The sequence below is a fragment of the Etheostoma cragini genome, chromosome 5 (assembly GCF_013103735.1).
Source record: "Etheostoma cragini isolate CJK2018 chromosome 5, CSU_Ecrag_1.0, whole genome shotgun sequence".
Taxonomy (NCBI): domain Eukaryota; kingdom Metazoa; phylum Chordata; class Actinopteri; order Perciformes; family Percidae; genus Etheostoma; species Etheostoma cragini.
In genome coordinates, this window is record NC_048411.1 from 1,017,999 (window position 1) to 1,029,865 (window position 11,867).

At 43.1% G+C, this 11,867-nt stretch overlaps 1 protein-coding gene across 1 annotated transcript in view; it reads right to left on the reverse strand.

Annotated features, from left to right (window-relative positions):
- Window positions 1–3,190: 3,190 nt before the first annotated feature.
- txnrd2.2 (thioredoxin reductase 2, tandem duplicate 2) overlaps window positions 3,191–11,867 on the reverse strand; it is a 23,181-nt gene continuing 14,504 nt past the window's right edge. Inside the window, exons 12-17 of the mRNA XM_034871843.1 lie at window positions 10,444–10,580; window positions 8,756–8,851; window positions 7,991–8,083; window positions 6,469–6,540; window positions 6,090–6,187; window positions 3,191–5,465 (exon numbers count right to left, since the gene is read on the reverse strand). Coding sequence (XP_034727734.1) covers window positions 5,342–5,465; window positions 6,090–6,187; window positions 6,469–6,540; window positions 7,991–8,083; window positions 8,756–8,851; window positions 10,444–10,580 — 620 coding nt within the window. The 3' untranslated portion in view covers window positions 3,191–5,341. The remainder of the gene's footprint in view (window positions 5,466–6,089; window positions 6,188–6,468; window positions 6,541–7,990; window positions 8,084–8,755; window positions 8,852–10,443; window positions 10,581–11,867) is intronic.

An 11,867-nucleotide genomic window follows, 5' to 3' on the forward strand; every position in this document is an offset into this window, starting at 1 on the left:
TGTGTGTGTGTGTGTGTGTGTGTGTGTGTGCATTCTTACGATATACATGTTTATGGACAGGTCCATCGGCAGGAATTGCAATCCTTGCCAGTTGTATGCTTCAGGTCCTGCCCAGGTTGTTCCTTACATCTGCAGCCAGATGTTTTGACTTCATAGGGGGGAGTCATCGTGGAAGTGGAAGCTACTTTTGATTTATGTCATGTGACTGAGACTGATAACACCAGAGCCTGTCAGAACAAAACTGTCAAGTTGGTGTTGATACTGATGCCCTCTCTGCTCTGCTGGTGTTTTAGGAAGTAATGAAGGAGCTTGTTCTTTTCTCTGCAGAGGCTTGTTAAGTTGATTATCTCGTTCAGTACCAGAGAATGATCAATGTGAGGTTTTGAATGTTAAAGCTATCAATCATAAATGAGTATGTAATCACCCACATGGCATGTTGTTGTTTAGCTTCATTAAAGAAGATAACCAGATAAGCCAGCCTTACTTAATTTTTTATATTCAGAGAACATAATATTCACAAACAGTTACAAACAACCCACTGGGACATAGGAACGCGTCCCCTGTTCCCATTACAATGATCACAATAGCTTCAGGTTGGCCTTATGAAGCAGATAAATACTGGTTCAATAGTTTCTTAGGCTCATTCAATGAGTTCTAAGTCCAATGCGTACACGACAAAGCAATGCAGTGTTATGGAACTAAACTGAGCAATTCATCTACATGTGTACATCTGTTAAAATTAAAAAAGTGTGGCTGATCAAACAGTTGTTAGAGGGGCAACAACATTATCATAATTGATGTGAGTCCAAATGTTAAGTGCTAGAAGAGTCTCGTTAACATCCAAACATGGGGATGTGTTGCAACACAAACTCTAAGTCCCGCAGCACGCTTTTGCTTGCAGACTGCTATTGTCCCAGGTGGCGTGCTTTAGCAGGCATATACACACAAACACCGTCCCTCTGCTGAATGCCGCCATCAAACACCGGCTCAATAAATCTCTGTGCAGCTTCCAGAGGTAATAAGACAGCTTTGTGTGTGTAAATGATTTAGGAGTTGAGGTTGCTGATCGTAATTGCTCTCTTAGTGACGTCTGGGGAATCGGAACCACAAACTATGACATTGTAGCACTTCCTATTTACTGCTGGCCACAGGCTCTGGTGTTCTATGTAAGGCTGTGGCCGACATAGGCCAAACCTAACCGCAGTGTTACCTCTCTCTCCTTTTTAAGAACCCAATGGTCCCGAGATAAAGGCCACTGTAGCAGCCATGTGTATTGAATTTAGACCATTCCTGAGGGTATCCTGTTCTTATCAGGGGTCAGATAAGCTCATTTCACAGGCCCTCACCTCCATTGGGCTACCAACAGGACCCCACTCTGACAGGAGCTGACCTCATCTACCTTTTCTCGATGTTTGTGGTTGAACGAGCGGTCCTATAGGGAGGTAACTCAATGACTGAATCTTTCTAGGAGTGTAGCAAAAATCAAATATGCAGTATTTGAAACAAACAAGACAACCTTGACATTCCTGATGGGGGAGTATTCAGACTCCAGACTCGGTCACAATCCAGCGCCAATATTAAACTGTGTCTTTGGACTGATGACTCCCCCGCAGAAGAATGTGGCGTCTGTAAACTGTGTCAATCCATACGGAAAATGAGAAGAAAAGCATACGATCGCATCTCAACAACCCGGTTTCCTTGGTTGTTTTTGTGAGCCTACCATTAGGCTCAGTGCAGTGCTCAAGCTTCAGCAGGTTCTTTGAGCTAATTGTCTTGAACTTGGGAGGCCAGATGAGCAAGAAAGCACCAAAATCTAGTTGGCAGACTCACCTTGGCTTACCAGTCCCCCCCCCCCCATCCAGGCCTGCAGGCATCTCAGGCTGACAGCTCTTGAGCCAGATATTGGCAGAACAACAGAGCCGTCATGATTGGCCCCTATTCATTTCTTCGGGATAATCCTCGCCTAGGTTGAGCCTTTTCTGTTCCTAGCGTCATTTTTTTCACTAATGTTTACACAAGGTATGTATCGGTTTCTCATCCTGAGGCTTTTGCTGCGGCTGCGGGGCTGTGTACCCGTCATGTGTGTTTTATTGTGTGTCTGAGGGTTCTGCTCTTCCAGCGTGGCTGCTAAGGCTCAGGACCTGAAGTGACAAAGGCCCTGTGAATGTCTGACTCAGACAACTGTCAGTGCTCAATGGGCTGGATTAAGACGGAGTGTAGAACCGAGCGCACCCTGACATGTTGACATGTTCTACTAAGTGCATTTCAAGGTGGATTTAGCTTGTTTGCTCCATTGTGGAGGGACAGAAGAGACACAATTGCTTAATGGGACTGAGTATTCTCAAGATGGTGGTTGAACTTTAGTCCCACTGTCTGGGTTAGGACTGACACCGGCTTCATTCTCAGGGTGAGTGAGGCTGCTGTGGATCCAGAGGAGGTTCAGGGGTTTCAGAGAGCTCTGTCCTTAACCAAACAAACACAGCGGAATTTCTGCCATTGTTGGTGCAGAGGGTTGAGTGACAGGGCTGCATAGCAGAGCTGCCTGTCAGCAGAGACGACTCGGGGTCAAAGTGTGACCAACCCTTGTAACACTGCTTGATAGAAGACTGAGCCATGTAGCACATTTAACATAAACTTGTTCGCATGCATTTTTATATTGACACCGTCATTGGTTCTCTGGATTTGTTTTTGGATCCCCTTATAATGCTTTGGAAATATAAAGAAATGTAGAATTTTCTTTAACGGAAGAGTTTTAAATTTTGAGAAATACTTATTTGGTTTCCTGCTGAGCAATAAGAGTAAAATGTTATTACTACTACTCTGATGTCCATACAGGAACTATCAAGATAACGGCAGCAGTCAGTTGCCCGTTTGTAGTCTTTATGCTAAGCTAAGCTGTAGTTTTATATTTATTGTACAGATGTGAGAGTGGGAATAACCTTGAAATACTAGTACTAACACATCAGTTTCAGCAGTACTGTAAGTATGTACATTTTGTTTTACAAAATGAACAGTGGAAAGGAACTCTATTTATATATATATATATATATATATATATATATATATATATATATATATATATATATATATATATATATATATATAGACAGACACACACACACACACACATTAAATACCTAATTGAATGAAACAATGATGCAGTCATTTATGTAGGACACAGAACACTCAATCAGTGGGCATCATTGTTTTAATAGTGACAATTTCCATTCCAAAGTGTTATTACTTTACATTTAAATTATTTATAACAAAGCTTTAAGGGAAAATTAACACTTCTCTATTTACAATACTAAAGTTTACAGCCAGGTGACATCAGGCCGGCACTCCCCAGTTTTGGGTTTTAGTGCAGGTCATCATTAGCTGGCTGACGTGAAAGTTGAACCCTGACCCCCCTCCATGGGGCACAGCAGAGGCTGACTGGTCAAACATTGGGCCTGGAGTGACTGACCAACAACAATGAACAGATATTTAATTAGACAGATGTGTCATAACAACGTCATTCTGTGTGTGTGAGGAGCGATTGTGTGAGATGTAGAGCAGATGAAAAAACGCAGAAGGGAAGTGGAAGGTAAAAAGCAAACAGACATTACAGTTACACTCATGGCCTCGATAACTTCCCTCGCGTTGCCTCGGGCCCACCCTGAGGTCTCTGAAGTGGCTCGTTAAGCACAGGAACACCGACTCAATTACCCTGGGCAGACACGCTGCCACTGCTCACTGTTGTGTTGGTTGGCCCTGTCCATCCCCTGGCCATCCTAGACCCCCCCTCCCAGGCCCCTGCCGTGCAGCGCCGCAGCATGTGAGCCCTCTGTGCTCCAAGTGATAGAGTCAAGCTGTTCCTGCTGAGCGGAGGTCAGGGTCCTTCAGTCAGCACCTCGGCCCTGAACAGAGCACACAGGAATCCCCCTTCCCTCCCTAACCAGGGCTGAAAGTCAGCTCTCTCTCCTCTGGCCCAGGTCCAAATAAACCTGGTACTTCTCCCTCTCTCTCTCTCTTTTTCCTCTCTCCATCACCTGGCACACTGTCACTCCCATCATCGGAATCATTAATCAGACCCGGCAGATTAGACTTCAAATAAAAATAAACTACACCCAGCAGCCTCCTCTTAGATCCCCCAATTTCTTGCAACCCGCTTTATTGACAACCCTCCTCCTCTTCATCCTCTACTTAATAAACCCAAGATGTCCAGTACAGCTAGCAGGTTGAGCACTGTGGGCACTTTGGAAAACTGTGGGGGGGGGCTATTACTGCTTTATGATATAAACAACTGGCCTTATCTTCAAGGGTGATGACTTTTAGGCCTAACCTGCCATCCACGTAAATACACAACAGATAACCCTTATCAGTTTGGCACCAATAAAGCCAGTCTGCTTTCAAACGTCATCCAAAAGCGCATATCTTTTATAGGGATTAAAGGGATTAAATGTGCAACCTGAATGTATTCAGGCTTATGTTTTATCCATTGGCTATGTTATCCTGTCTTCCATACTTGGCTCTAAAAAAGGGGAGAATTGGAGGGCAATAGTGCCACCTTTGGGTGAGTCTGAATAGTACAGATGGCAGACCTCTCACAGTTGTGGTATCATCAGTCAGAGTTGCCCCGTGCCCAGGCTGGGGCATCCACACAGCTTTTGACAGCACATGTTTGAAGTCCCTCTCTACTCTTTTGTGCATTGGAATGGAGCATGGCATGGGAGGAAAAAGAAGGGGTCTGGGGTCTGGGGTCTGCTGGGCCCTAAGCAAGCTGGAGCTGCCTGGCCAGATCTTAGCTGGCTGACTGACAGGCGGTTTGTGTGTGTCCATGGGAAATGGGGCGGTGTCACTGCGTCGACGGCCCTGGGGCCATCCATCAGTGTCATGGGGGGGCGTAAATGGTATGTGTCACCTCCAAGACTAATGGACAGGAAGTACAGCCAGAGAAACAACAATATTTGCAGAATATATATATTCAGAAAAACGTTACGATTTCAACAAAACCCTGAGCACAGGCCCTAATCCTGATTGATGAGCCTGTTTATTTAAAAGACGCTCGCTCCGCGGTCAGGCCTCTCACTTACCTGATCTATAACCCTGTGCTTTCAGTGGATACACTCACAAAATGCGTGTATATGGAATAATCATAGCCTTGGTTATGATGTGACTTGTCAGTGACACTAACCTGGGCTATGAAGAGACCCTGATCCCAGAGAAAGCACTGGGAAACTGGGGGCCATTTTGGGGCCATGAAGAAGGAGAGGGAAAAGGAGAGGAAGGCTAACTTCTTTCTACTGCTGCAGAGGGACCGTGTGTGCTCACCAGTGTTCAGACACCGAGGTGCTTAACCTCAGCAGCCGGTTACCGTGGCGTCCAAGCCGGACCGCTTTGTGATGTTGACCTTGTTCAGCTCCTCGGCACAGGTTGGGTGGATGCCCACTGTCTGCACCAGGTGGGAATATGTTGCTCCACACCTGAGCCACATGCAAACACACAGGGAGGTCATTGATGTTGCTTATACTCACAACACTTAATATAATAAGTCCAGAAATGGTCCAACTGTTCATTATCAGCTCGTATTGGAAACAAAAGCTTTAATAAATAAAACAACAACAAAATATCGCTGTATCGCTCTCTAAATGCACGAGTGCTGAGTGAGGAAGGTCATCAGGCCCATTCAAACATATCCCATACTGCACATCTTGGTGACTTTTAAACACACTTAAAACCACTGGAGGGTTGTTCTTCAGGGCATTAATGCAGTAAAGAAGCTCCCTCAGTTAACATTTTTAAATCTAGATTTAAAAAACCCACCTCTACTCATTTTACTACAGCCAACCATAACACACCATCCTTTCTGCATCCTGCCCAAACCTTTTCACTTATTCTCTTATGTTGCTGGTTTTGTATTGGTTTTTATTACGGTTTTGATTGCTGTTCAATTGTTTTGTTGCTGTCTATTATTTCTGTGTTCCTTAAATTGTGAAGTGTACTGAGCCAAGGTTGAAAGGTGATTTCCCACCTTAAATAAAACTGGATTAATTGATTGATTAAAAACCATATGTACCTTAAATAAATCTAGGATTTATTTAACTTACTGGAAGCCCATAGCAAAGCCCTGTGTGACTTCTCCGGCGTTTGGACCGGTGAAGTGCAGACCCAGGATCTTCTGGTCTCCACCCCGCTTACATATTACCTGAGGAGGTAGAAAACTGGATCAAAACAACAACAGAGCAGCACGAGTGGATCCCAACACTGACTTGCTAGGCCACAGATTGGCAGGATTATTCAGACTATTTCATTTATTGAGTCAAATTGTCCGTCTAGCAGTGTACTCCACCAACAACCTGCAGAGAAAAACACTACTCTTGTCCTTCAACTATATGCATGTACAAATAGTGTATTAGAAATGCCAAAACAACAGCTTAAAATAGGGCTAAAAAGTCCCTGGGCTGTTTGGTTGGCAGGTTAACCTACCTTTAAGTAACACTGGCTGGCATCCCGCTCTGCAACACTGAATTCCAGAGGCTTGTAGAAAGCATGGTAGACCTACACAGACATAAAAAGAGGGGACAAAAATCATATTAACAGGAGAAATGGTATAGAATGAATTACTGTGGTCCTCAAATCTGAGTAGTTTTATTTTGTAATATTGTATAGTAAAATAAATATACACTGTATGTATGGTAAAAATAGTCAAATTGTGCCTACAGACAATCAGTTCTTCAAAGTGATGTCAACATAGCCTCTGGAGGATCTTTGCTTTAACAGCAGAGCTTACAAATGTGCAAAAACAACCTCGAGCAGGGACGGGGATCTCTTCTTGTGTACATTTCACAAAGTGATGTATTAACTATCTGAAAATAGCAGCTAAAGGAACATAAAGGGAGTAAACTAAAAATAAATTAGAGACAAAACACTAGGCTTTTGCAAGGCCTTATAATTCAAACACACTGCATAACATCGGAATAAAAACATCAATGCTTGCTCAGGATAGTGATTGATTTCAAACCCCTCACTGAAAGTGTGTGTGCAGTGTGTTTTATTCTACGGGCGAACGTGCCGACACAAGTTGTGAGGGCCATGCAGCTGTCGGGGGCCGGTGTTGCAGCTCCTCCTCAGATCTAAGCGCGCCTGTCATCACCCCATACACACCTCAATCAGGCCTCCTGCTCGCCTGTCACTCACAGCCAGGAGCCCCACCTCGCCGCCTAAATCGTTTATCGGTGGCCTCGTGCAGGTGGTGGCAAGCATCTAGCACCGCGTTCACGTACGCAGGCACGTCAAGTCCTGAGCTGCTTGCTGTGACATTGTATGTGCGTGTCTGTGTTTGTTTAGGGGTAATAGGAAATTGTACTTTAACGCAGGTTGATGGCAGTCACCAACACTGCCTTTGAAACTATCTTTGTGCATGTGCGGCATGTAGCCTGTCATTTCTGCGTAAAGAAACTAAACTTATCTTGTGGACCAATGCTAAACCACTATTGTGCTCTTATAATAAAGAGGGTGCCATTTCTGACTAGAGAGTCAGTAAGTTGAGGACTCTAACAGACCAGTACCCTTGTACAGAAAAACTGATTTCAAATGATTTTGTATTTCAAAATTAAGGTAACATTTTTCACCTAGACACTGCTGTTTAAATTATAATATATTGACACATGAAAGAACACATCGCACTATATCATCTGCTAAAATAATATGTTTTCTTTCATAGTGGCATGTGACAACAGTGAGTTGCTACTTGCAAGGTGTGCTTTCCTGTGTGATTAAAACGTCATGAATATATTTATAACCACTGTATTTTCTATATAGTGGTAAAAGTTGGAGTAACTTTATATTGAAATTTAAGTCAACATATAAAATAAAGTAGAAAAATAAAGAAAGTAACAAATGTTTCTTCCTGATTTACTAGTAGATTTGAACTTGAAATGCGGACATATAAAAAGCTTTTCATCCAAAAACTACAAAATATATAGCATACATACAGCATCTATCTCACCTCTATGCCGTCTTTCCCGTGCCTCCTCTCAGCCTCCTCCTCAGATAGACCCACACAGCCATACTCAAGGGGGGTGAACACTGTGGTGGGCACCTGACACACACACACACACACACACACACACACACACACACACACACACAAAGATCTTCAAGCTACGGCTGAAACAATTAGACAACTAATCAATAAGTTGTTGAGTATTATGATAATTGAATATTTCTTTAACCTCTTTTCATGTCATGTATTACGGAGTAATGGTGACCTTTTTCTTTGTATTGTTATACCATAGAGAGGGCTCCAAATGTGTCATTCAAATAGTGATGTATGTGTGTATATATATATACTGTATATACACATAAAGTATATACAGTAGACACTGCAACCACTTCACACCAGAATTGGTTAAGGTGGAAAGATGGAGAGAAATTGTGTGTGTGTTCTCGTTTAACTAAATTTGTGAGGTCCAAAAACCGGGAGTTCAGCATACTTGTGGGGTCCCGTCAGCTTTGTGGGGCCCAAATGCTGGACCCCATAACTTTAAAGAGCTGTTTGAGGGTGAAGACTTTATTTTAGGATTAGGGTTAGAATCAGTTAAAGGGATAAGGTTAGGCATTTAGTTGTGATGGTTAAGGTTAGGGTAAGGGACTAGGGAATGTAACGACAGGTCAACGACGGGTCCCCACACAGATCGTGAGACGCAGTGTGTGTGTGTGTGTGTGTGTGTGTGTGTGTGTGTGTGTGTGTGTGTGTGTGTGTGTGTCTTACGTTGTCGTAGTTCATGAGTTCATTGCTGTGACCAGCCAGTCTACGGGCGAGGAACCTTCCTGCTTTAATGGCGGTTGGGGTTAATTCCGGACGACCCTAAAGCGAGAGACATTTGAATTGACTTCAGTGTATGTGGACCTCAAACACACATAAGATTTAGATCTAGGTCTGGTCCTTAAAAATGTGTTTCCTTTGCAATAAATTAATACATTAAGACCATTTGGTCATCTGACTTCACACATTAATCCTCAGAAATGGAGAAATAGTGTGAATACAAACACACAGACAAGGGGGGCCATGATTCAGTGACTGACATAAGTCGCAAGTGCTCAACATTTAAACCATCTAGCACACTTCAAAATTCTCTGCATCTGTTTTTCGCTGTTATTGTTCTGGATGTCAGCCAAAACAGACAAACACAGCCTGGATACACACACACACAAAACTAAGTGGTACAGGAAACAGTAGGGCTGCAGGGCAATTCTAAAGGCATGACTTCAACCTGTTAAATTACCAACGCACATCCTGTCGTCCAAAACATCTCCTGCACCTCTGCATGTATGTGTGCTCTGGTATTTCAGTAAGTGTCATTCGTCATTATAATGCATTTCTTGGCACTCTCCTCTGAGAGGTAAAACACAACAGAGTGCTGGACAAATTGAGATATCAAGCTTCTTGCTTTTAAAATAAAACATAAATTTAAAAAGCCTCCCTGCTGCTGTGGAAAGCTGACAGACATATTGAGGTGAAGCACAACTCATCAAAGCAAACTGTCAATCAGTGTGTGTGTCATCAGGCCTGGGAGGCAGGAAGGAAGCACACAGCTGGTCGTGGTGGAAAAAAAACAACACTGACATTACATGCAGCAGGTATAACGAGTATTAACAGGATTGGTTCAGCTAGGAACAGCACACACAGTGGCAATGCCAATGATAACATGAAGGTGGGCTAGAACTTAATACTTAGTCTTCTGCCAAGTACTCGTGGTGGATAATAAATCTTATGTGTGCACACAAACAACTGACCTACCTTTAAGATAAGTACGGGATGATGTAGGGTGAGGGGGGTCCGTATTACAAATTAAACCCCCTCGGGGTGACGCAGGACCCCAACGTGAAGCTGAGGTGTTTTTAAGGGTTAGTTCGGATTCACCAAAGTCAGACAATAACACAAACAATCCCACTGAGGCATCGGTACTCCAGCAACGCCCATGTTCTACGAGGTCAAATTAATGTGTCTGGTGGCTTTGAGGATTCACAGGAAGGACCTCCGTCTTAGTGATAGCAAACAGATGTAAGAGAAATGGAATACTTTTTAACAGGAAGTGTGAAAATAAACAATTTTTGCTCATATTGGTGGATATTTACCTGGTGTTGAGTACTTCTATGACTCAAGTGTCATCAAGATATTCCTGCCAGACTTTAATTTTAATTGGTTAAAGACATACTAATGTACAAAAGTAATTCTCTAGAGCTGATGTGTGTTAAAGTGTAATTCCAGATTCCTTTTGTAGAGCTGACAGACCAGGTGCTCAAAGTCATTTACACTGAGGGTGATGGGTGTAGACTTACAGAATCTTTGGAACAGTGTTGTCTTTTCCAGTCTGAAATAAGACTAATATGTTTATAATGATGTAGAGTGCGTTTCCAACCCTGCTATCCCCTATCAGGGCTCTTGGCAACGCCTACCTCGCCGATGTCACCAAAAGCGTAGATGTTTGGCACCGATGTGGATTCGTCAGCGCCCACAACTATTTTCCCCGTCTCCTTTCTGAGTTGCACACCAAGTTTGTCCAGGCCCAGCGCTTTGGTTTCAGGGGCTCTGCCTGAGGAAACAACACAAAGAGAAGATTACATTACAACTCAGGAGAGATAAAGGTGTGGGAGAGGACAGAGAGGCTCTCTGTACAGTGTGCACAGCACATTCTGCTGAGGTTTTAAGGCATGTACCACCACTGCATGTCCAAGAATAATGGGAGTTATCAAAACCTAGTAGATACTGTGAAAGGTGGATATCTGAAGGACTCCCTGATTCACCAAAACCTCCAAAAATCTCCTGATATCTGAGCCTGATGTCTGGAAATGATGCTGGAGACTTCATCAGATGACGACCCCAGACAACGTCTTTAGATAGAAGGCATCTTTATTTAAGATATAAAACTAACTCTTAAGAGGGAGATAACCTTGGGTACACACACAACAGTGTGTGCCCAAAGTGTCTCTCTGAAGAGTCAGAATCACTTGTTTTTTATACTTTTTCTAGTCTGTCTATTTCTGTGGGCCAGGTTAACTTCAAACTAACCCTTATAAGGAAGATTCTTAGAATGGATGAAACACATTTAAAAACCAGCAAGCTTAAATATTCCACCAATCAGGTAATACCCATCAATAAGGAATGAGTTATCTGTTTCATTGGACTATCAGCACGGGAGAGCTTTTCCACCCTGACATTATAAGTAACTATTGCTGAAACAAAAAAGATTTACTGCCATCAAATCTGATCCTCAACTATTGGTTCTTCATCATTAAGCAACAAAAACAAGAGTCTACAGCCATAGCAGCTCTGTGAAGCTGGGCTTAGGTAAAGTGGTGCTTTAAACTACATGCCAACGTTAACATGCTAACATGGTCACAGTGACTGATGCTTAGCAGAAATGAGCTTAGTTCTTTCAGTTAGCATGCTAACATTTGCTAATTAAAAGAAAACACATATCTGTTGAGGCTCGTGGGAAGGCCAGGTCTTTGATCACACACATTTCACTTCAATCGATCCAATAGTTGCCAAGACATTTAACCCCAAACCAAAATTGTCAACGTTGTGGTGGTGCTAGTGGAGAGGATTGTGGAAGACCAACGTTTTTGGGGCCCGTTCTACCGGGACTTTTAATGTCCAGAGAATCCATTTAATACATGTTGAGGTATTTCAGTCTGAACCAAAGTGATGGAATGTCTTTGCCGTTCCTAGGGCCATGTTACAAGCGTGGCTAATAAATGCCAAACATTTGTGAGGATGTGAGGATTTGCAGCTTCTCTCGGTTTCATATCTCTGTAAAGTGATTGTCTCTGAGTTTGATCTGTTGGTTGGACAAAACAAGCTATTACCAGCTCAAATC